The sequence below is a fragment of the Sorex araneus genome, chromosome 2 (genome assembly GCF_027595985.1).
Source record: "Sorex araneus isolate mSorAra2 chromosome 2, mSorAra2.pri, whole genome shotgun sequence".
Taxonomy (NCBI): domain Eukaryota; kingdom Metazoa; phylum Chordata; class Mammalia; order Eulipotyphla; family Soricidae; genus Sorex; species Sorex araneus.
In genome coordinates this window covers 5,260,045-5,287,002 of record NC_073303.1, presented here as the reverse complement: position 1 = coordinate 5,287,002, position 26,958 = coordinate 5,260,045, and the positions used below count along the sequence as shown (strand labels likewise).

Sequence of the window (26,958 nt, the reverse complement as noted above, 5' to 3'; positions counted from 1 at the left end):
ACATGGCAGCTACTTTCTCCATCCACCTCTGTGGCCCCCGCATCATTCACCAGTTCTTCTGTGACGTCCCCCAGCTCCTGAGACTCTCTTGCTCTAGTGAGTTTATGAGTGAGATAGACCTCTCTCTCTTTACGGGCTTGCTGGCGTTTCTTTGTTTCCTGTTTATTGGGTTCTCCTACGTGCACATATTCTCTTCAGTGCTGAGGATGCCATCTGCGGAGGGCAGAGCCAAGGCCTTTTCCACCTGCCTCCCCCACCTCGCTGTCGTCATATTGTTTCTTTCTACTGGTTCCTTCGAGTATCTCAAGCCTCACTCTGAATCTCCAACTGCTTTGGACATATTGCTCACTATTATGTATACAGTAGTTCCCCCAATTTTGAATCCAGCCATTTATAGTCTGAGAAACAAAGCCCTAATGTTAGCTCTGAAAAAGCGTTTTCAAAGAAGAAAAGAAGCACTCATTTCTATTCATTCCCTATTGGGAGACAAGTTCAATATATAATTGATAATATTTATAGACTTGATTTATAATTTTTTGTTGTGTTAGGGCCACACTTGGTGTTACTAATGGCTTGCTCCTGTTTCTGTGCTCAAAGATCACTCCTTGTGGGCTAGGGAACCTTATGGGCAGCTGGGAATTGAACCATGATCAGCAGTATGCAAGGAGAATTCCTACTTGCAGTACTACCACTCTGGCCTCAGTAGAGTAAAATTTATTTTAAGTGATGTTTTATGCTTGATTGTAGGATTCATAGTTCAACTTTTCTCCTATGTCCTCTCTTCCTACGCCACAGGGAGCTTAGGTTTATTGGAATACACCCATCTCAGTGCTCGTGAGGTACTCCCATTCCTCTGTGTTTACCTTTACTTCTGCTTTGTGACTGGCTTCCCCTATCTGTTAATCACTTATCTCAAAATTAGACCCTGTGACATGTAAAGTCAGGTTCTTCTCAAACTTTGGATCTTGTATATGCAATTGAAATACCGCTTTTCTCTTTCATTAATGTCCTTTGCATAGTATACTTCAGAGCAATATGACCTTAGTATAGACAGGGGAAGACAGCTAATGCTAAGCTTTTATAAATTGTGATTTAATTAACTACCAGTAATGTTTACTCCTGGGTATCTGTCATATTCACTCAACTTAAGCCTCACTTGTCCTTAGTTCCTAGCACCTCAAAAGGAGGGTCCTGGGGTTGAAACAATAATAAAGTGTGTAGGGCATTTGCATTGCATGCGGCCAACACAAGTTAAATTCCCAGTATCCCATATGGTCCCTTGAGCACCACCAGGAGTTGTTCCTGAGTGCAGAGCCAAGAGTAACTTCTGAGCAAAGCTAGGTGTGACCAAAAAAAGCACACACATACACAAAAAGGAGCGTCCAGATGGAGGGATTGGATGGACCCAGGGAAAGCTATAAGACTCCCTGGCATCAAAAAGGGAAAGGCCAAGTGCCATAAAACTGATTAGAGTTAAGCACACAGATACGGACAAACTCTGTCATGATCCAAAAAAAATGGACTGAATAAGGACTCTGCTGTTGTTAGAAATGATTAATCTGGGCGAAGGACTATAGTCTGGACATATAGCGAGATGACCCCACATGTTCTCAGGAAGGCCACCCTTTAAGCTTAATATCTCAATATTTCCATACAAAAAGACGAATATAACTAGGAAGTAAATTTAAGATGACTGTTTAAGTGGATATGAACTAAGGAAAGGAGAAATATGCCCCTAGGTGGAATTCCACCCTTGGGCAGATCTTCTAGCAGGATGAGATCTTTGTCTTAGAAGAAGCTTTCCTGGAAGGAAGGATTTTACATATGTGGATTGAGAGCTCACCTATGTGTCATTGCTACCCGCAACCTTTGGCTCTTACCTAATGCTGGCATGGGAATTGGAGGCAGATTAAGACAGGAAGAGGGAGCGTGAAACTGGATGGACACAGTGTAACCAGGCGGAAAGAGTGAAACTGGATGGGAAGTATGAGACTGGAATGAGGAATTGTACGTCTGGAATGGGGACAAAGATTGCAATAAACAGCGACTCATCACCAACCAGCCTGGTGACCCTGTTCCCTCCTTCATACATCCAGCCTGGGCAGCCGGCCGAGGTTAGGATGTGGTTCCTGACTACCAAAAACACATGGCATGCGCCCACATTTTATGAACACATAGTTGATGAAACCCTTTTATATATGTGCAGCCTGGAAATCTAAAGTAACCATACTTTGGGCTACAGAAAACAATTTGTGAATATTTTAATTATTATTCTATACAATCAGATGTGAAAATAATGCATATTTCCCTATACCTAAGAAAGTCTGTTTCCCATGTAACTTATGTGGTGATGATGGAAAACAGTTAGATAGAACATTCATAGTTAATTTTTCTTATTTACTGAATTTTGAACAATACATGATATCCAGAATTGATGAGCTCACTTTGATTGTAACATCGCTAGTCATTCAGAGCTCCGTAACTTTCTATCAATCCCCTGGGCTCCAATTACACATGCAAAACTTGCCCTGAGAATGTCCCATACACCATTTCCTTTGCCTCTTCGAATTACTGGGTTACTCAGAATATTCCTAAGGAATATATATTTAAGTAACAAAATAATCTGGAAAGCCACAGGATTTTATTTTGTTTATTTATTTTTTGGAGAACCATTATTTACAAATGTTGATGGTGTAGTCTCAGGCTTACAATGTCCTAGGTCCAATCTGTCAACTGTAAAAGTGTAATACTGAAAAAATTTGTCATTTAGAAGAGGGTACCTGTGGAGGTATAGCATGTAAAAGATAATTTGATTTTTGGATGATTAGATATTCTGTTTTAATGTTTTATATTATGAAATATTAGTACTTTGTCTTCTGAAATACATTCTTGACTTTATAAACTTAATATTAGACATTTATCCATATATTTAAATTTCTTAACTTTTTTCCCCTTTCATGATGTGTTCTAATTTGTTTTATGTATATTTTTCATGTCATACGTTAATAGTGATAGTTTGTTTATCTTCTTACCATTTGGATCTCAATGACTTATTTTTCTTGCCTAATTGTTGTGACAAGGTTCTGAGATTATACTGATTACAGATAAAGGAAACATTTTTGTTTTGTGCCTGATTTTAATCTTTCAATGTTTTGCAATTAACTATAATAAAAGAATATGGTATTATAATAAAATTCATTACATATATATCAGGTAAATATATTCAGAGCTGTCCAGCATATGGACCCCAAAAATCATCGATTATTTGAAAATGATAGCAAAAATAAGTAAAATAATGGCAAATAAATGAACTGCATCAAATTCAAAATGGTTTTTATGGTCAAAAAAAACCCAGCAGTGGCTAAAATGAAAAGATACCCTACACAGGCGCTCTGCCGAGATGCGACTCCAGTGTCCACATGTTTATTTGTGCGGCCACTCTGCTGCGATGACCATGATCCAGAGGACAGCTAGACTACTTTTGGTACCTGCAACTGCTCCCACCAATGTCTCTAGACTGTGAACTAAGCCAGAGCCCCATGCTGCCCCAGGAAGGGAAATGGTGCAATTTCTAACATAAATCTCCCTGGACTTAATTACTAAAGTACTAAAATACAGAAATCCTAAATGAAGACTTCATATCTCTTCATTCTCAGCAATAGAAAACTATCTAATGCTTCTTTGTCAGCAGAGCTGTATGTTGTTTTTTTTTTTTTGAGGGGAAACTCTAACAACAATAGTGAATATTGTGTTGAAATATGGAATGTAATTAAGGTAAAGAGAAAATAAAGTTAAATTTATCAGCTACGCAAGCGGGGGTGGGGGTGAGGGGGTGGAAGGTATACTGGGGTTTTGGTGGTGGAAAATGGGCACTGGTGAAGGGTTGGGTGTACGAGCAGTATATAACTGAGATAAGACTGGAAACTGTAACTTTCCACATGGTGATTTAATAATAAAAATAAAATTTAAAAAAAAGATACCCTATACAATATGAGAAAAAATTTGCACAAATATTTCAAATAATGGCTAATATCTATTATGTATTATGCTATCAAATGCTCAAGAATAAAATTAACAAAAATCTCATTATAAACGATGGGAAAAATGAACAGGCACTTCACTGAAGAGGTCATACAGATGACCCACAGACATGAAGAAGTGCTCATAGTTTTCTGATATCAGGGAAATGCAAAAAAAAATATAAATAAATAAAATATCAGTGAAATAACATGTCACATATGTAACAGTGCTGTATATTTCAAAGTTTTGGAATAACCAGTGCTGTAAAACACAAATCCTCATTCACTGCTGGTTGGAATGTTGTCAGTTTAAGTGTCTATGGAAAGTATTGTGAATTTTTCTCAAAGGAGTAAACATAGACCTCCAATATGATTCAGCAATTCAACTTCTCAGCATCTACACCATCCAATAACAACAAAACCCCAATTAACATAATGATTAAGCACAACAGCTTCATTGCAATGATTAGTACAATATGCAGGACTTAGAAACAACCCAAATGTCCAGTAACATAAGAATGGAGAGAGAAGTTATTATATAGATAATGCAATACTGTGCAGATGTTAGAAAAAATGAAATCACACACTTGGCTTCAATGTCGATGGGATTGGAAAGTATATAAGAGAAATAAGTTAGAGGGTAAATGACAAAACAGATGATCTCACTTCTCTCTGGTATGCAGAAAGAGAGGCCAAGATTGTAGAATATTATTGGATGGGAAGGAACAATGAGAAACACAAGGCCTTGATTTACAGAACTCAGATTATCAGGAAGTAGGGAAGAGATGGAAAAGGAAAAGGCAGATTACAGGTCACATAGGGACAATGGGGGATCTAGGACACTTTGCTTGGATACTTTGGTGAGGGCAGTAAATTTGTACATAGTGCTTAAACTTTAATAGTACTATAACCATGTGACCAAATCCATAATATAAAATATTAAAATTAGACCATAAGATATCCTTGTTTAATTGGCAAGAATTTATTCATTATTATCTCAATTTTTTTAAACAGGCAAGTACAAGCCTGAGTATTGTCCCAAGAACCCATTATAAATTAAATTGTGATATAGTTGATAAAATTAAAGAAATTAATTTGTCTTATAGAATATTTGAAAATCAAAACACAATTTATAACGTATTTATGATGTGATCAATAAGCACAAAGCTATGCTTCCAGTAACTACGTGTGATCATTAAAATCACTTCAAGAGAAAAAGTGTGTTGCAAGAAAACCCAATAGAATTGCAAGTTTGGACCCCAGAGTGTTGCACAGAATTGCCAATGCCCAGAGCACCCAGGATCTCAGCTGCCGACAAAGGCACTTTCCACCTAACCCCAAATGGCCAAAAGACTCAAAGGGACGCGTGTTTGACTTTCCAGACTACATTTTATTGAAAGGAACTGAGTGGCAGAGATAGGACTTTCAGCCAGGTGACAGCTTCTGAGACCGGCAGCTTGTCCCTATGATGAGGTAAGACATTTCTACCTGTGCATGGTGACTTTCCTTAGGTTGTAGACAGCAGGCTGTACTGTGAAATGGAATGCAAACAAAAGACAGATTTTGAGGACATAAGAAGAGTCTTATGTTTACTTGAGAATTTAAGTAAAAATATATAAATAGACATTATATTAATTAAAACTAGGAAAGGAAACTCCTTCCACTGCAGAAACATTTGTGGAGTCAAACATTCACTTCCATCCTTATCAATCAGTGTTAATTCTAGGGCATGAGGGTGCAGTGTTGTTGGGTACTTCAATACTAGGGAGCAACTAAACCTTCCCCCAGAAGTGCTCATGGACCTCAGGACCAGCAATGCTTTTGGAGGAGGCATGTGTTACCCAGGAACTAATAATGACCTAATCTGGTCCTAATCTGGTCCGTGAAGGATCTAACCTGGTCCATGAAGGCAAATCTCAGCTCTAAACCTACACCATATTTCCATGTGAATATTTGTGTTTTCATTGAGGAGGGGTAGAAACTACCCAATATGTGTTCAGGTGACCCCTGGGTCAATCCCTTGACATTCTGCTAAGCAAACTGGCAGTTCAGAGCTCGGGCCCAAGAGTCAGGTGCCCCCAGGTTCCTGCCATGCTGAGGAGGAAGGGATTAGTATGCAGTGCTCAAGGACCTCCGGGGCTCACTGGTGATGCTCAGAAACTACCTGATGCAAGGAATCAAATCAGCTGGGGGCAAGAGCACGCTTTGCATCCAGAATCCCATGCTTTGTTTTTTCCACAACTGATCTTCAGTAACCCACGAGACTGAACTGGGAATGGCCAGCAGCCTCACTGAGAGTGGTCTAAAACCAAACAAACACAAAAACAAAAGTATAAAAGCATTATGGGTACTTGAAAGCATACACTTCACTGCTGTACTCTATAACTGACATTTTTATTCATCTTTTTCTGTTATCAATTGAAATAGAAATTTTAACATTAATAATCTTCATAGTCAGTGTTCATTCCTTCACAAAGACATGTAAATTTGTCAGTATGGTTACCACTACATAACATGCCTATTTAGAATGAAGTACTTTTTCACTACATATTCAGGCTCTTCAATGATGTTATTTAAAATGAATGTATTTAAGATTATCTATTGTGTCTTAGAGTCAACAGCAGAAGTATGACAAATTTCACCATGAGTGGGTTTCTCCTCATGGGGTTTTCTACCAAGCCTGAGCTAGAAATCATCTCTGCTTGTTTGTTCCTCCTTCTCTACTTGTTGGCGTTAACTGGCAACATGCTCATCATCACCACCACATCCCTGGATGACAGTCTCCAGTCCCCCATGTATTTCTTCCTGAAGCATCTCTCCTTTCTGGATCTCTGCTACATTTCTGTGACTGTGCCAAGATTCATTTACAACTCTTTTATGCACAGTGGGAATATTTCCCTCTGGGAATGCATCGTGCAGGTCTTTGCTTTTACCCTCTGTGTTATTGCCGAGGTGGCCATTCTCACGGTGATGTCCTATGACCGCTACGTGGCCATCTGCCTTCCATTGCACTATGATGTCATAATGGACCTCAGAACCTGTGTCCATGGAGTGGCCGGTGTCTGGGTGAGTGGGGCCATCTCTGGAGTCATGCATACGGCAGCTACTTTCTCCATCCACTTCTGTGGTCCCCGTGTAGTTCACCAGTTCTTCTGTGACATCCCCCAGCTCCTGCGACTCTCATGCTCCAATGAGTATCTGGGTGAGGTCAGTGTCACTGCCTTTGTGGCTTTCCTGGGACTCCTTTGTTTCCTGTTTATTGGGTTCTCCTATGTACACATATTCTCTTCAGTGCTGAGGATGCCATCTGCGGAGGGCAGAGCCAAAGCCTTTTCCACTTGCCTTCCCCACCTCGCTGTCGTCATATTGTTCCTTTCTACATCTGCCTTCGAGTATTTCAAGCCTCATTCTGGCTCTCCAACTGCTTCAGACATTTTTCTTACTATTCTTTATACAGTTGTTCCCCCAACATTCAATCCAGTGATCTATAGTCTGCGAAATAAAGCTATCAAGTTGGCTATAAGCAAGGTTTTTCAAAAAAGAGTATTATACCTCTTTTGTTGAGAGGTATTATTTCTATTCATTCTCAGTTGTGATACAAATTCAAAATATACTGCGTTTTAATCAATCAAAAATTTAAATTCCAAATATTTTCTGATTTACCCAACTATTTCTTTGTGCTAGTTGAGTATAAACTTACTTAGACCTAGTACTACATATGTACAACTTAAAAATTACTTCTTTGAATATCTTAACTTAAATCTTAAGGTTGAAAATAATGTCAGTTTCATAATGTTGAAGATGTCAACTTGATTTCTTTTCCTAATCATTTTGTGTGATGATGATGGAAATACCATATATATATGATAAATTGCTCATTTGTTTATACCTAAGATACATTAGTGTCATTTGTCATGTCTATAAAATGACATATAATAATGTATGATATAAGAATTAACAAACAACATGCCATAATTCTTAATATTTTTATCATTTGCAACTTCAGTTGTCTTTAATCAACAATGTTAGTCTCCAGTCAGATATGCTGCAGTCTTTGTGATAGTTTCATTTTTCCACTTACTTGGCCTCTTCACATGAATGGATTAATTTGCAAGTCTGGGGAAAAATGTTTACACAACAATGTAATTTGTGAGAACCTCTGTTATACATGCTTATAAAAGTTCAAATGAATACATAATAATTAAGAGATATAAAATTATATAAACACATATGTTAATAGACATGTATGATGATAAAATGAAAGGATAATTTTAATAACTAAATTACTATGGTGAGGTCTAGCAAGTTCATATATAAGTACATACATTTTAACACTATTTTGACTTCCTAACTATAATAAATCAAAGCTATCTGCCTATCTAGGCAAATATACCCTGATTGAAATTGAAAATTTAATTGCTTGATTCATTAGTGTTAAGAGAATGAAAGAAAAATAGTTGAACTTAACGATTAAGTTTTCACATGGGGAAAAATGTAGTTATCCACAAAATGAGCAAATAAAGTGAAAAATAGTCATGCAAAAGAGAATAAAGATCAGAAATTGTGTAAAAGGAGAGAGAAAAATATGCCCCTTCACAGGTAACAAAACATGTTTTATCTCATTTCTATGCTCTAAAGAATGGACTAGGCTGTTTATATTAAAATAAAAATGGAAATAAATAACTTTAGGTACTTAGCAGATTCATAAAATTGAAATTCAACAGGCTTAAAAATATTAAAAATTTTGTCTTATGCCTTTAAAATAAATTCACATGGAGAACATCTAAGAAAAAAAATGCAAAATGATCGAAGGTAAAATTTTGACATTTGGAGTAGAAGATTGATTGTTCCTCAGTAAAGTAATTTTTCCATAGGTCTAAGAACAATGTAGTTCTCCCTTACTAGGACACAAAGACAACTGACTCAGTATCATTGCTTTTGTAATTTTGTTTGTAATTTTGTTTCATCAGTGAATTTTTGAGACTTCTAGTCAGAAATCATACAGCAATATAGGCACGGGAGTTACTATTCTGGTCATTGGAACTGTTCATGCTGATGTCAAAATCTGCCAGTCCACTGCAGTTTAACAGCCCTTGTTTATTCTAGTATTCTGACTTTCCTAATTCTGCTCTTCTAGACTCTCTGGGCTACTCAGATTTTTCTACATACATGTAAGTTTTAGATACCTCCACTGGTGTTCCCATATTCCCTCCCCACTCCATCCCCACCCACCCCTGCCTGTCACTTACAGGCACATTACAAAGTTTCAGGGGTTGCAGCTTAGATCTCATGTTCTCAGTTTTGTTGAGTCTGTGCCTTGGGCAAGTGACTATACCACTCCCTCATGTCACCGGATAACTGAAGCCCTGAGGCCTGTTCACCCATTAGTTCCATTTCTCTGCTTACCCCCTTGATTTCTTTCCTTCTCTGTCCTTCTCCTCTCGAAACACTGGGGTGAATGATGCCTTAGGCACCCCCTTTAGCTGCAGTACTTTTCCTCATTCAGTTTTCTGGATACCGTGGATAAGTGAGCCTCCCCTGCTTTGTCTTCTGGCTTACTTCACTCAACATGATGAATTCCAGTTCAAACATGGGAAATTGAATGATTCCAACACTCCATGAAGCTGCATAGTATTCTACCACATCTTTATAATCCACTCACCTGTCTGTGGACACTAGTTTGATTCCATATCTTAGCTTTTGCACTGAGTGCAGCAATGACTAATGGTGTGTGTATGTCAGGATGGTCATTTTGGCAACAGACATTATGGAGGTGACCAAATGAGAGCCCTGGGTTCACTGATACCTCTAATATAAGAAACAGGAAGTAACTTCATGCTGATGCTAGTGTGTCTGCACGGCTTTGGGGTTAGAGACTAAAGGCAAACCAGGAGGGGTAGATTCAGGGGCAAAACTCTGGGGGTCCGGCCTTCCCTTTCTGTCCAGAGGCTGGAACTTCAGGCTTTGGGATGGTAGAGAGCCCTCCCACAGTGCTCTCAGTGTCACAGAAGAACTGGTGAATGATGCGGGGACCACAGAAGTGGGTGGAGAAAGTATCTGCTGTATGAATGATGCTTGTGAATATCTTAACTTAAATCGTAGTACACAAAACCAGGTGTGAAAATAATGTAAGTTTTGTAATGTTTAAGATGACAACTTGATTTCTCTTCAAAATCATTGTGTGATGATGATGGATAATGTCATATATAGGATTAACTGCTCATCTGTTTATACCTAGTACACATTGGTGCCATTGGTCATTTCTTTAAAATGACATACAAAAATGTATAATATAAGAATTGACAAAAAACGTCGTAATTCTTAGTCATTTTGACCATTCGGATCTTCACTGTCTTCAGTCAGCACTGACAGTCTCTAGTCAGATATACTGCAGTCTTTGTGAAAGTTTCATTTTTCCACTCACTTACTCTTCAGATAAAATGGATTAATTTGCAAGTTTTGGGAAGAAATGTTTATATAACAATGTAATTCGTGAGAGCATCTGACATAACTGCATATAAGAGTTCAAATATACTGTATTTCATTATGTATGATGAATACATAATAATACTGTAGCACTGTCGTCCCATTGTTTATCGATTTGCTCTGTGTTTACCTTTATTTTCGCGGGGAGGGTTACACCCGGCAAAGCACATGGGTTATTCCTGGCTCTCTACTCAGGAATCACTTCTGGAAGTGCTCAGGGGACCATATGGGATGCTAGGAATCGAACCCGGATCAGCTGCATGCAAGGAAAATGCTGTACCCGCTGTGCTATCATTCCAGCCACTCTGTGTTTATCTTTAACTTCACCTTTGTGCCCGGCTTCCCCTAGCTGTTAATCACTTATCTCAAAATTACACCCTGGAACTTGTAAAATCAGGTTCGTCTAGAACTCTGGGTCTTGTATATGCAATTGAAATATAGCTTTTCTCTTTCTTTTATGTCCTTTTTCATATTTCCTTTGTATAGACACAGGAAGACAGCTAATGCTATGCTTTTGAAAATTGTGAATTAATTCACTCCCAGTAATGTTTACTCCTGGGTATCTGTCATATTTACTCGACTTAAGCCTCAGTTGTCCTTAGTTTCCAGCACCTCAAAAGGAGGTTCCTTGGGCTGGAGCAATAGTACAGCAGTAGGGCGTTTGCCATGCACACAACCTACCCGAGTTTGATTCCCAGCATCCCATACGGGCCCTTGAGTATTGCCAGGAGTTATTCCTGAGTTCAGAGCCAGGAGTAACCTCTGAGCATAGCTAGGTGTGACCGTAAAAGCCAGGGAAAAAAAGGAGGGTCCTGATGGAAGGATTTAATGGACCTAGGGCAACTTATAAGCCACCCAGGCATCAAAAAGGGACCGGCCAAGTACCATAAAACTGCTGAGTTAAGAGCACAGATATAGACAAGCTCTGTCATGACCCAAAAAGAAATCAACTGAATAAGAGCCCTGCAGGGTGAGGAACGATTAATCTGGCCTAAGGACACTAGTCTGGAATATATAGCGAGATGACCCCAGATGTTCCCAGGAAAGCCACCCTTTAAGCCTAATATCTCTTAATGTTTCCATACAAAATAACTAATATTCCTGAGAAGTAAATTTAAGATGACTGCTTAAGTGGATATGAACTAAGGAAAGGAGAAAAATACCTCTAGGTGGAATTCTACCCTTGGGCAGATCTTCTAGCAAGAGGAGATTTTTTTTTTAATTTTTCAATTTTTATTGAATCACAGTGACATTGTTATAAGCTTTCATGTTTGGGTTACAATCTCACAATAATCAAACACCCATCCCTCCACCAGTGCACATTCCCTACCACCAATATACCAGGTACACCCCCCTTTCCCCACCCTCCTCTGCCTCTAAGGCAAACAATATTCCCCATACTCTCTCTCTACTTTTGGGCATTATAGCTTGCAACACAGACACTGAGAGGTCATTATGTTTGGTCCATTATCTACTTTCGGCATGCATCTCCCATCCCAACTGGTTCCTCCAACTATCATTTTCTAGTTATCCCTTCTCTATTCCATTGCCTTCTCCACTCCGCTCATGAAGCAGTCTTCCAGCTATGGGGTAATCCCCCTGGCCCTTATATCTACTGTCCTTGGGATTCAGCCTCATGTGATGCTATCCAACTCTCCATAAACGAGTGCAGTCTCTCTCTGTCTGTCCCTCTCTTTCTGAATCATTTAACTTAGCATGATACACTCCATGTTTATCCATTTATAAGCCAATTTCATGACTTCATCTCTCCTAACAGCTGCATAGTATTCCACTGTGTAGATGTACCAAAGTTTCTTTAACCAGTCATCTGTTTTAGGGCATTCAGATGTGGGGAAAAAGGGACGCTCCTTCACTGTTGGTGGGAATGACAACAGGTCCAGTCTTTCTGGAAAACAATATGTACAGTCCTTCAAAAACTAGAAATTGAGCTTACATATGACCCCAGAATACCACTTCTGGGAATATATACTGAGGATGCAAAAGCGCACAGTAGAAATGACATCTGTACCTATATATTCATTGCAGCACTGTTCAAAAGAGCCAAAATCTGCAAGAAGAGATCTTTGTCTTAGAAAAAGCTTCCCTGGAAGGAAGGATTTTACATATGTCGATTGTGCAAGCTCATCTATGTGTAACTGCTACCTGCAACCTTGAATGTTTTGTCTCATACCTAATGCTGGCAGACGGGAACTGGGGGCAGAGTAAGACTGGAAGAGGGAGAGTGAAACTGGATGGACACAGTGAAACCAGAAGGAAAGAGTGAAACTGGATGGGAAGTGTGAGACTGCAACGAGAGGTATTGTACGTCTGGAATGGGGCAAAGTTTGGAATAACAGCGACTGATCACCAACCAGCCTAGTGGCCCTGTTCCCTCCTTCATGCATTCAGCCGGGGTGGCCAGCCGAGGGGAGAAAGTGGCTCCTCACTACCAAAAACACGTGGCATGATCCCACATTTTTAGAACACACAGTTGATGAAACCCTTTTATATATGTTCAACCTGGAAACTAAATTAACCATACTTTAGGCTACAGAAAACAATTTGTGATAATTTTAATTATTATTCTACAAAATCAGATGTGAAAATAATGAATATTTCTCTATGCTTAAGAAATCGACTGAAGTCTGTTTCCCAAGTAATTTATGTAGTGATGATGGAAAACAGTTAGATAGAACATTCTTAGTTAATTTTCCTTATTTCACTGAATTTTGGACAACATAATATCCAGAATTGATGAGCTCGCTTTGATTGTAACACCACTAGTCATTCAGAGCTCCATAACTCAATTCATTTTCTATCAATCCCCCTGGGCTCCAATTTGACAGTCAAAACTTGCCCTGAGAATATCCCATACGCCATTTGCTTTGCCTCTTCAGATGACTGGGTTACTCAGAATACTTATAAGGAATAAATATTCAAATAACAAAATAATCTGGAAAGCCACAGAGAAACAGGATTTTATTTTTTTGGAGAACCATCATTTACAAATGTTGATAGTGTAGTTTCAGGCTTATAATGTTCCAGGTCCAATCTCTCAACCTGTAAAGAGTGTAGCACTGAAAAATTTTGCCATCAGAAGAGGGTACTTCTGGAGTTATAGCATGTAAAAGAAAATTTGATTTTTGGATGATTAGATATTCTGTTTCAATTTTTTATATTATGAATTGTTAGTAATTTGTCTTCTGAAATACATTCTCAACTTTCTAAACTTAATATTAGACATTTATCCAGATATTTAAATTTTTTAACTTTTTGCCCTTTTATGATGTGTCTAATTAGTTTTATGTATATTATCATGTCATATGTGAATAGTGATATTCTCTTTGTCTTCTTACCATTTGGATCTCAATGACTTATTTTTCTTGCTTAATTGTTGTGACAAGGATCTGAGAGTATACTGATTACAGACAAAGGAAACATTTTTTGTTTTGTGCCTGAATTTAATCTTTCAATCTTTTGTTATTTGTTAAAATGTATTTATTTTATTAAATCACCAAGTGGAAAATTACAAAGTTTTCAGGCTTATGTCTCAGTTTTACAATGCTAGAACACCCGTCCCTTCACCAGAGCCCATATTCCACCACCAAGAACAAAAGTATACCTCCCACCCTCCCACCTCTAACCCCCTCCTGCGTAGCTGATAAATTTCAATTCATTTTCTCTTTACCTTGATTACATCCCATATTTTAACACAAAATTCACTTTTGTTGTTGGAGTTTCCCCAAAAGAAGAGCCCTGCTGGCAAGGAAGCATTTGATAATTGGTTTTCCATTTCTGAGAATGAAGAGATATGAAGACTCTTTAGGATTAGATTTAAGATTTCTGTATTTTAGTATTTTAGTAATTAAGTCCAGGGAGATTTATGTTAGAAATTGCATCATTTCCCTTCATGGGGCAGCATGGGGCTATGGCTTAATTTACAGTCTAAAGACATTACTGGAAGCAGTTGCGGGTACCAAAAGTAGTCTAGCTGGCCTCCGGATCATGGTCGATCAGCAGCAGAGCGGCCGCACAATCATATGACCACCCAGGTCGCATCTCTGCGGAGGTGCACAGGTATCACCCAGCCCAAGATTGCCACCGCAATCTTTTGCAATTAACTATAATAAAAGAACATGGTATTAAAACAAAATTGATTAAATATGTATCAGATAAATATATCCAGAACTGTCCAGCATAAGGACCCCAAAACCTCATCAATTATTTGAAAATGATAGCAAAAATAAGTAAAATAATCATAAATAAATGAACTACATCAAATTAAAAATGGTTTCGTGGCCCAAAAAACCCAGCACGGCTAAAATTAAAAGATACCCTATAAAATATGAGAAAATATTTGCACAAATAATTCAGATAAAAGCTAATATCTATTATGTATTATACTAGCAAAATGCTCAAGATTAAAAGTAGAAAAAAATCTCATTAAAAATGGTGGGAAAAACAAACAGGCACTTCACTGAAGAGGTCATACAGATGACCCCAGACATGAAGAAGTGCTCACAGTCTTCTGATATCAAAGAAATGCAAAAAAAAATCAAAAATAAATTAATTGATAACAGTGAGATAACATGTCACCTGTGTGACAGTGCTATATATTTCAAAATTTTGAAATAAACAGTGTTGTAAAACAGGAACTTTCATTCACTGCTGGTTGGCATGTTGTCAGTTTCAGTGACTATGGAAAGTATTATGAATATTTCTCAAAGGAGTAAACATAGACCTCCAATATGATTCAGCAATTCAACTTCTCAACATCTACCACACCCAAGAACAAAAAACCCAGTAAAATAACAATGAAGCACAACTGTTTCATTGCAATGATTAGTGCAATAGCCAGGACTTAGAAACAACCCAAATGTCCAGTAACAGAAGAACAGATACAGAAGTTATTATATAGATAATGCAATACTGTGCAGATGTTAGAAATAAAATGAAATGACACACTTGGGTTCAATGTCAATGGGATTGGAAAGTATATAAGAGAAATAAGTTCGAGGGTAAATGACAAAACAGATGATCTCACTTCTCTGTGGTATGCAGAAAGATAGGCCAAGATTGTAGAAAAATATTGGATGGGAAGGAACATGAGAAACACAAGGCCTTGATTTACAGAACTCAGATTACCAGGAAGTGGGGAAGAGATGGAGAAGAAAAAAGCAGATTACAGGTCACATAGGAACAATGGAGGATCTAGGATACTTTGATTGGATACTTTGTTGAGGGACAGTAAATTTGTACATAGTGCTTAAAATTTAATAGTACTATAACCATGTGACCAAATCCATAATATAAAATATAAAAATAAAATCATAAAATATTCTAGTTTGATTGGCAAAAATTAGTTCACTATTATCTCAGTTTTTTAAAAAAGGCAAGTACAAGCCTGAGTATTGTCCCAAGAACCAATTATAAATTAAATTGTGATACAGTTAATAAAATTGATTAAAGAAATTAATTTGTCTTATAGAATATTTGATAATCAAAACACAATTACTAATGTATTTATGATGTGATCAATAAACACAAAGCTATACTTCCAGTAACTACGTGTGATGATTAAAATCACTTCGAGAGAAAAAGTGTGTTACAAGAAAACCCAATAGAATTGCAAGTTTGGACCCCAGAGTGTTGCACAGAATTGCCAATGCCCAGAGCACCCAGGATCTCAGCTGCCGACAAAGGCACTTTCCACCTAACCCCAAATGGTCAAAAGACTCAAATGGACGCGTGTTTGACTTTCCACAGACTACATTTTATTGAAAGGAACTGAGTGGCAGAGATAGGACTTTCAGCCAGGTGACAGCTTCTGAGACCGGCAGCTTCTCCCTATGATGAGGTAAGACATTTCTACCTGTGCATGGTGACTTTCCTTAGGTTGTAGACAGCAGGCTGTACTGTGAAATGGAATGCAAACAAAAGACAGGTTTTGAGGACATAAAAAGAGTTTATGTTTATTTGAGAATTCAAGTAAAAATACATAAATAAACATTATTTTAATTAAAAATAGGAAGAGAAACTCCTTCCACTGCAGAAACATTTTGTGGAGGCAAACATTCACTTCCATCCTTATCAATCGTGTTAATTCTAGCGCGTGTGGTACCCGGGACCTAATAAAAACCAAATCTGGTCCTAATCTGGTCCATGAAGTACCTAACCTGGTACATAGAGGCAAACTCTGAACTACATACCTACACCAATTTCCATGTGAATATTTGTGTTTTCATTGAGGAAGTGTAGAAACTACCCAATAGGTGTTCAGGCGATCCCTGGGTGATTTTCTGCTAAGCAAGCTGGCAGTTCAGAGCTCGGCCCAAGATTCAGGTGCCCCAGCTTCCTGCCATGCTATGGAGGAAGTGATTAGTATGCAGTGTTCAAGGACCTCCAGGGCACACTGGTGATGCTCAGAAACTGCCTGATGCAACGAACCAAACTATCTGGTGGCAAGAGCACGCTTTGCATTCAGAATCCCGTGCTTCGAACTTTCACAGCTGATTCTCAGGAATCCCGAGACTGAACTGGGAATGCCCCCAGCCTCACTGAGAGTGTTCTAAAAGCAAACAAAAACAAAATTATAAAACCATTATGGGTACTTGAAGCATATACTTCACTGCTGTACTCTATAACTGACACTTTTTTCATTTTTCTTGTTTTCAACTGAAATAGAAATTTTAACATTAATGATCTTCATAGTCAGTGTTCATTCCTTCACAAAGACAATGTATATTTGTCAGTATGATTACCACTATGTAAAATGCCTTTTTAGAATGAAGAAATTCTTCACTACATATTCAGGTTCTTCATCGATGTTATTAAAAATGAATGTATTTAAGATTGTTTATTGTGTCTGACAGCCAACTGTAGAAGTATGACAAATTTCACCATGAGTGGGTTTCTCCTCATGGGGTTTTCTACCAAGCCTGAGCTAGAAATCTTCTATGCTTGTCTGTTCCTCGTTCTCTACTTGTTGGCTTTAGCTGGCAACATGCTCATCATCACCACCACGTCCCTGGATGACAGTCTCCAGTCCCCCATGTATTTCTTCCTGAAGCATCTCTCCCTTCTGGATCTCTGCTACATTTCCGTGACTGTGCCGAGATTCATTTACAACTCTTTCATACACAGTGGGAATATTTCCCTCTGGGAATGCATCGTGCAGGTCTTTGCTTTCACCCTCTGTGCTGTTGCTGAGACGGCCATGCTCACAATGATGTCCTATCACCGCTACGTGGCCATCTGCCTTCCATTGCACTATGACGTCATCATGGACGTCAGAACCTGTGTCCATGGAGTGGCCGGTGTCTGGGTGAGTGGAACCATCTCTGGAGTCATGCATACGGCAGCTACTTTCTCCATCCACTTCTGTGGTCCCCATGTCATTCACCAGTTCTTCTGTGACATCCCCCAGCTCCTGAGACTCTCCTGCTCCAATGAGTATCTGGGTGAGATCGGTGTCACTGCCTTTGTGGCTTTCCTGGCACTTCTTTGTTTCTTGTTTATTGGGTTCTCCTACGTGCACATATTCTCTTCTGTGCTGAGGATGCCATCTGCGGAGGGCAGAGCCAAGGCCTTTTCCACCTGCCTCCCCCACCTCGCTGTAGTCATATTGTTTCTTTCTACATGTGCCTTTGAGTATTTCAAGCCTCATTCTGGCTCTCCATCTGCTTCAGACATTTTTCTTACTATTCTTTACACAGTTGTTCCCCCAACATTCAATCCAATGATCTATAGTCTGCGAAATAAAGCTATCAAGTTGGCTATAAGTAAGGTTTTTCAAAGAAAAGTAGCATACCTCTTTTGTCGAGACACTTAATACTATTCATTCTCAGTTGTGAGACTAACTCCAAATATACTGGTCTTAATCAATCAAAAATTAAAATTGCAAATCTTTCACCAAATATTTTGTGATTTGCACAACTTTTTCTTTGTGCTGTTTGAATAATAAAATTACTTAGATCTATGACTACATATGTAATACTTAAAAGTTACTCTTGTGAATATATTAACTTAAATCTTAGTACACAAAACCAGATGTGAAAATATTATATTTCATGATGTTTAATTTGTGACTTGATTTCTTTTCCTAATCATTTATAGTGATGATGATGGAGAATACCATATATAGGATTAACTGCTCATTTGTTTATACCTAATTTACATTAGTGCCATTGGTCATTTCCATAAAATGACACACTATAATGTAAAATATAAGAATTAACAAACAACATGTCATAATTCTTAGTATTTTTGGCCGTTCTTGACCTTCAGCTGCCTTAATTCAACACAGTCAGGCTCCAGTCAGATATACTGCAGTCTTTGTGAAAGTTTTATTTTTCCACTCACTTGCTTCTTCAGGTTAAATAGATTTATTTGCAGGTTTTGGGAAGAAAAATTTGCAATTGGTTTATATGACATTTGTAATATTAACAATTTGTAATAAAACGTTTGTAATAAAAATCAATATGTTATTGGTGAGAGCATCTGATATAACTGCTTATAAAAGTTCAAACATTATGTATTTCATTATGTATAATGAATACATAATAATACTGAAGCACTGTCATCCCATTGTTTATCTATTTGCTCGAGCGGGTACCAGTAGTGTCTCCATTGTGAGACTTGTTGTTACTGTTTTTGGCATATCGAATATGCCACAGATAGCTTGCCAGGCTCTGCAGTGCGGGTTGGATACTCTCAGTAGCTTGCCGGGCTCTCCGAGAGGGACAGAGGAATCAAACCTGGCTCAAACGCCCTACCTGCTGTGCTATTGTTCCAGTATAATAATTAAGAGATTTAAAAAATAACATCAATATAGAGATATAGTAATATGTATACATGCTAATAAAGTGAAAGTATCATTTTAATAACTAAATTACTATGGTGGGTTCTAGCACTTCATATATTAGTAACATACATTTTAATACTATTTTTTCTTTCTAACTATAATAAATCAAAGCTATCTGCCTATCTAGACAAATACATTCTGATTGAAACTGAAAATTTAATGGCTGGGTTCACCAGCATTAAGAGAATGGAAGAAAAATAGTTGAACTTAATGGTTAAGTTTTTACATGGAAAAATATGGTTATCCACAAAATGAGCAAATAAGGTGACAAAATAATCATGCAAAAGAGAATAAAAATCAGAAATTGTGTGAAGTGAGAGAGAAAAACATGCCCTTTCACAGGTAACAAAGCATATATTTACCTCATTTCTATGCTCTGAAGAACAGACAACAGGCCATTTATAATTAAAATAGAAAATGGAAATAAATAACTTTATGCACTTAACAGATACATACAATTAAAAATCAACAGGCTTAAAAAACATAAATATTTCCTTATGCCTCTAAAATAAATTCACAACGAGAATATCTAAGAAAAATTCAAAATGATGAAGGAAAAAATTTGACATTTGGGTAGAAGATTCATTGTATCTCAGTAAAGTAATTTTTCCACAGATGTAATGACAATGTAGTTCAACCTTACAAAGACACGAAGACAAAGTGACCCAGTATCATTACTTATGTAACTTTATTTCTTTTCAGTGAACTTTAGGGACACCTTGTCAGAAATCAAACAGCAATATAGGTATGGGAAGAACTAGTCTGTCAATTGAACAAATCCCTCTACTATATACTATATTAATATTTTTGTTTGGGGCCACTGCTGGCTGTGCCCGGGGGTCAGTCCTCGCAGTGGTCATATGTAGCGGACCATTTGTGCTCTTGGACACTGAGTGGTTGCACATAAGGTTAAAACGTTAACTTCTGTACTAGATCCCCAGCCCGACCTTACTGTTTATCTTAATTTGTGGAATGACAATTCTGGTCTCTCTAATACATAACCAAGCCTCCAGACAGCTAGCAATGCTATGAGATCATATATATTTAATAAGTGAAATCATTTTGATGAATTAAACATTTTTATATTCCTTCTATTTGAATGTCTACCTCTGTCATGAGTTCAACAACCTTAAAATCTAAATGTTAATATCTCAATTCAAATATTCTCAGAGACGGATTTATTTCCTATTGTCTGATGCCACCAGAAACCTGTAGGTCTTTTTCATCATTTAACATAGGTTTACTGTCTAAATTCAAGAATACAAAGGCATGCATCTTTCTCAGTGGTATTTATTATAAACTAGCTGGAAGTAAATTTTTACAAGAAAATGTTTACAAAGAGAGCATCTATGTTATATCTGTGGTAAGTTTATTATCAAAATGACTCACACTTTGATATCATAACCCCAAATAAAGACATAATACATGATTTGGAGTAAATATAAGGTAATTATCTTAAATGATGCCTATCTTTTGTTCAAAAAATTTCCCCTTTATTTAAATACTGATTTACAAAATTGTTCTTCATGCATTTGTTACAGGCCTTCAATATTCCAACACCAACCCCACTACCAGTGTGACCTTCCCCCTACCACAGTCCACCTCTTCCCAGCCACCCCCATGCACGCCCCCTTAAAAGCCACAACATAATTCATTTTATATTGCTTGCTACAAGTAATGGCGAATGGAATTATCAAAAAATACTTCAGTGAAAGAAAATTGTTATCTCTCATCATGAGGTCATTAAGTCAACAGACACGAAGCTGTCTGTTCCTAGTTGAGCCTTCTGTGTTAATGTTTTTGTTATTGAGCTTAGTTGGCCTCTATGTTCCTTTCCCATCTACTGTGATTCTTGTAGGATGTCAATGTTATAGAAGTTGAAGAAGTTGTACACCCACAAATATGGTCACGTGTTTCAGAAACTCCAAAACATTTAACTGAGCATCACATTTCCATGACCATGGTTGTGAGATGTGGATGTGACTGTCAGGCTCCCAGAATTACATGGTGCTGGGGGAGGTTGTCTGCCCCACTCCTAGAATTCTAAGCCTGAAGATCGATGTGCCTGGGATTTTCAGCAGTTTGGCATCTCGACAGAGACGAGGCAGTGGAGTTCTCCATTGGCAAGTGCAGATGTTGGGTGTGGGCACAGCTGCCAGGGCTTCCACGGGGTGGAACTCACCCTTGCACTCCTCCAAGGGTGCCTCAGAGTGGAGAGACCAGTGGACCCATTGCATACTACAAAAACATGCCTATTTGAGTTTATCATACGTAACCATTTTTTGGTGTTCAGCCATTGACCAAATTCCCACATTCATTTTATATAAAAGCTTAGTCACTAACTTTGTGTGTGTATATAGGATGGAGCGATAGCACAACTGGTAGGGCATTTGCCTTGCACGCGGCTGACCCAGGTTCGATTCCTCTACCTCTCTTCGTAACTTGCCAGGCTCTCTGATACTGGCAAACTACCAAGAGTATCTCGCCCACATGGCAGAGCCTGGCAAGTTACCCGTGGCATATTCAATATGCCAAAAACAGTAACAACAAGTCTCACAGTGGAGAAGTTACTGGTGCCCACTGGAGCAAATCGATGAGCAACAGGATGATAGTGACAGTGACAGTGATATATACATATATACATATGTACATATATACATAGACATATATATGTGTGCGTGTGTGTGCAAACATACATGCTCCCATTTGGTCAAAGGGAAAAGAAAAAAAAAGGAAAAGGAAAAAATAACCACAGACACAGGAGAGAATTCCGTCTTCTCCAGAGAGCGAGAAGAGAGCCCTACAGAGGGAAAGAAAGGAATTCCGCACCGCAAGTTCCTGTGCAGGTGATTCCAAGATAGAATTTACAGGCTTTATTGTAAATAGTTATTAATTACTCCCCCATTCAGATTAAAATTATTGGGATATGGTGGTGTAATACTGGGAAATATTCCTTTGGTACTTTCCCCTCTACATATAATAATATCACTAACTTGTCACACAAATTTTGAATATATCTATTTATTAAATCAATTAAGTCTCTATTGAATACTTGAATCTAAAATATAAATCATAATATTTTCCAGTAATTTTGTTTTAGAATCTGAAACCTCAAATAAGTGGGATCATTATATCAACACAATAAAAATAAATTGTATATAATGACAGGATTGGTCCCAGGTGTTTACAAAATTGGCCAAGAACACACAGACCCCAGGGGCTTTGCTGCTGCCAAAGGTTCTTTGGAGTCTAACCCCTAGTGGTCAAAGAAAGACTGAAATGGACTTCTTTTTTTTGCCCCACCAGACAGATTTTGTTCAGAGACTGATCGTGAAGGTCAATTGCTGACACTGACCATTTGTCCTTGTGTTGAAGGATGAAGTTCCTGAATGTGCTCTGGTGAGTTTTCTGAGATTCTAAAAAGCAAAATTCTAGAGATTGATACACTCTGATAAGTCACCAATACACACAATTTAAAGGACATGTATGAATTCAGATTAATTTTATGGATATTAGGAATTTAGAAGGAAAAGCTGTCAACTCCTGCCATTCTGGAAATATTTCCTGAAGTCACATTCTCCCCTCCCTGACAGTACCTTTCCTCGTATAACAACCATGGAGTAATCGGTCTGAATGCATGATAGAGTGACAATTAAAGTCTTTGCATTCATAATATCGGTTCATTATTAGAAGGTTGACATACAAAATATATGAAATCATATCCATACCAATGATAACACAGGTAAATTGTTCAAGTATGGAAAAACACTTTTTAAAATTGAGAATATATCATATGTTTTGGAGAGAGGAAAATTATTATATCTTCTTTTGTTAATACTGTAAGCTTTAAAAAATTCATTTATATTTAAATTTACTTTATTCACACACTATCCGTGGCATATTCAATATGTCAAAAACAGTAACAAGTCTCACAGTAGAGACGTTACTGGTGCCCTCTTCGAGCAGATCAATGAACAACAGGACGACAGTGTTACGGTGCAGTGCTACACACTATAGTTCACCAAATTGCTACTAGTATAGGCTTTTAACATCCATGAAACATTCTAGAAACATACCTGTCACCAGACAGTCTGCTTCACAGTTTATTCACAAGTTTAAAAAGAGAAGAATTAAAAATGCAAGAACAAGTGAGAGACATTTTTCTTCATTTGTTGAACAGGACTTGCCAGCTTCCTAATTTCTTCATTAGGAAATTATCATGGAGAAAATAATCTAAGAAAATGCTGGAATGGACATTTGAAAGGTTTTATATTGCTAAGACTATAGAAAAAGATATGGAACAGAATAACTCGTAGAAATTATTAATCATATAGAACATTTGTTATACTCTAAAATATCCATCTCAAACTATGACAGAAGTGTCACAATTTGATTACTATTTTGTCACAAAAAATTAATATGTTTGATACAACTTAAGTGTAAATTTAAAGAAGAAAAGCCAATATAAAATTCTGAAGCTACATTGAAAAGACTAGAAGTATTAGGTGATTTTATTTAAGAATAAAAGTGATTATATTTAATCATCCTATTTAAGTGATATAACAAAGGACAAAACACATTAAGTGATGTCTAAGGTGTTTCTCTATTTTTTTCTTGCTATATCCTTGGTATCACACAGACACACACACATTCACACACACATACACACAGCAACAGGAGATTAAATAGTTGTTAGATAACTACTTGTATGGCAATGCAACAAAGTAAATTTTAACACCCTAAAAATGGCTAAATATATAAATGTATATATATATCTTATGTAATATTGCATAAAGTTATACATTATAAATGTCCTCAAGTGACAAAAAGACATATAAAGGAATGAAGGTAAAAATAAAATCTAGACATATTTATATTCATGCTTTTGTTTTATTGATAATATGAATTAGCAAATAACCAAGCATAGTTCTTTTTGTCTAAATGAGTAATATTTTCAAGTATCTAAATTCTTTGTGTCAGCTTCCATGTAAAAAATAATAAGCAACATTTTTCGTAACACACAGACATGAAGTTGCTGAAGACTTCAGCTGGTAAGTTTCTGCTGGAAGAGAAAGTGTCTAAGGGAGTAAATTTATCTGTAAACCTAGTGCATCGCCCTTTAAGACTTTTTTTTTTTTTTTTTGCTTTTTGGGTCAAACCTGGCGATGCACAGGGGTTACTCCTGGCTCTGCACTCAGGAATTACCCCTGGCCGTGCTCAGGGGACCATATGGGATGCTGGGATTTGAACCCGGGTCGGCCGCGTGCAAGGCAAACGCCCTACCCGCTGTGCTATCTCTCCAGCCCCAAGACTTTTTTAATTGTATTTTAAGACTCTTATGGAGTATGTTCAATACACACAAATGCATATCATCCTAAACACAAACAGGCTCAATGTGAGACTAAATCAATTTGTAAATAGGTTTGACTAAATTTTTTCAGATGACTTCTAAGCTATGTCATCTCCATCAAGAAAAGGCTTGAACTATTTTCTAGTACAATTATTTTAAACGTGATATAAGGAGAAAAGTATATCTGCTCCACTCTCAATAAATTATTAGCGATTCATCTGTGGAATTGGTACTGAAAATTTGAAAAGGAGGATTCATTTTCTTAAGATGTTTTGCGGTCAAGTTAATGAATTGTCAACAATAAACAACCATTTACTCACCGTTCAGAAATAATTACTTGCTTTGTATCATATCTTCTTACTCCTTAGTCTTCTAATTTCATTGCTATGTATTTAAAATTTTCGATATCTTAAGTTATATATACTATATTTAATCTCAATAGTTTATTATATCATTTCTGAAAAAAAGTATTTTTTTGCATGTTAAATTTTTTAATGCATTTTTAGAATTTGTTCATGGCTTTTGCTACTGTACTAACTTTAAATAAGCTTAGTTTTCCTCAGTTATGGTTTTCATTAATTATATTTTAAAAATTACTTAGTGGGTCCAAAGATAATAGTACAGTGAGTAAGGCTCTTGCCTTGCATCCAGTCAATCCCCAGATCCACATATGGTTCTCCAATAAATGAACAAAATTCCTACTGTTGTAAGTCTTCTGTTAAAGAATTTGCTCTTGCCAGATGTACAAACAGAAAGATTATTAAAAAAGTCAAGGTAGCACAGACATTGTACTCAGAAATCTATAAGTTGTCCATGGCTAAGATGTGTAGGTAACATCAATAAAATTTCTAACTTTTCATAGTCTTGTCATAAAATTATATATTTTATAAATATAAATATAATATTTATATAGTATGTAAAATTAAATGTATTTTAATTTCTAGGAGATGTATGCCTTTGAATTTGAGTTGATTTAAAATGGACATTCTAAAACTTTTCATCTTGCTTTGCCAATATTTTTGAGTTAGAGAAATCATCAGAATCTCTGATGTCATTATCACTACACTCAACTGATCAGTCGCTCCATAATTTATAATGAGGAAATGTGATCCTGACGTCTCTTTACCACATTTTATTGAGTAGCATATACTGTACTTCACAAAATTTTCTCTTGAAGAGTTCCTATCTTCATCTGAGGCCAAGATCAGCTGAAAACTAAGAAGGACTATGGAGAATGTCACTGCCAGTGGGTTTCTTCTCATGGGCTTTTCTGCAAAGCCCGAGCTGGAAGTCTTCTATGCTTCTCTGTTCTTGGTCTTATACTTGTTGGCTTTAACTGGAAATATTCTCATAATCCTCTCGATTTCCATGGATCAGAGTCTCAAAAAGTCACCCATGTATTTTTTCCTGAAGCATCTCTCCTTTTTGGATCTCTGCTATATTTCTGTGACTGTCCCAAGATTCATTTGTAATTCTTTCATACACCGTGGAAATATTTCCCTCTGGGAATGCATGGCGCAATGTTTTACTCTCACTCTCTGTGCTATTGCAGAGATGGCCATGCTCACAGTGATGTCCTATGATCGCTATGTGGCCATCTGCCTTCCCCTGCGCTATGATGTCATCATGAACGTCAGAACCTGTGTCCATGGGGTCACCAGTGTCTGGATCAGTGGAACCGTCTCTGGAGTCATGCATACGGCAGCTACTTTCTCCATCCACTTCTGTGGTCCCCGTGTCATTCATCAGTTCTTCTGCGATATCCCTCAGCTCCTGAAACTCTCCTGCTCTAATGACTACATCAGGGAGGTTGGGGTCTCAGTCTTCTTCACTCTGTTGTCGTTTGGCTGTATCATCTTTATTGGTTGCTCCTACGTGCAAATTTTTTCTTCTGTGCTGAGGATGCCATCTGCAGAGGCAGATCTAAGGCTTTTTCCACTTGCCTCCCCCACCTTGTTGTTGTCATCTTATTTGCTTCTACAGGTTTCTTTGAGTTTTTAAAACCGCATTCTGATAATCCAACTGCTCTCGACATTGTGCTCACTATTTTTTATACTATTGTGCCCCCAACATTCAATCCAATGATCTATAGCCTGAGAAATAAAGCAATGAAAACAGCTCTTAGAATGGTTTTTAAGAGAAGAAAAGCATACCTGTTTTTTTGACCTATGTCTATTTATTCTTGCATGTGAGGCAAGCCCAAAAATATACTGTGTAACATAGGACTCTGGACACTGCAT

At 37.4% G+C, this 26,958-nt stretch overlaps 3 protein-coding genes across 3 annotated transcripts; all 3 read left to right on the top strand.

The window, feature by feature from the left end:
• The first annotated feature begins 6,638 nt into the window (after positions 1 to 6,638).
• LOC101553923 (olfactory receptor 14J1-like) lies at positions 6,639 to 7,583 on the top strand. The gene has a single exon (XM_004622047.3). The coding sequence runs from the start codon at positions 6,648 to 6,650 to the stop codon at positions 7,581 to 7,583; it is 936 nt and encodes a 311-aa protein (XP_004622104.2). The 5' UTR covers positions 6,639 to 6,647.
• Positions 7,584 to 16,865: 9,282 nt separating this feature from the next.
• Positions 16,866 to 21,668, top strand: LOC101554189 (olfactory receptor 14J1-like). The gene is made up of 3 exons (XM_012935854.2): positions 16,866 to 16,879; positions 17,391 to 18,306; positions 21,630 to 21,668. Exons 1-3 carry the CDS (start codon positions 16,866 to 16,868, stop codon positions 21,666 to 21,668), a joined length of 969 nt encoding a protein of 322 aa, XP_012791308.2.
• Positions 21,669 to 25,945: 4,277 nt separating this feature from the next.
• On the top strand, positions 25,946 to 26,719 carry LOC101553399 (olfactory receptor 14J1-like). The gene has a single exon (XM_004622045.2). The coding sequence runs from the start codon at positions 25,946 to 25,948 to the stop codon at positions 26,717 to 26,719; it is 774 nt and encodes a 257-aa protein (XP_004622102.2).
• The last annotated feature ends 239 nt before the right edge of the window (positions 26,720 to 26,958 follow it).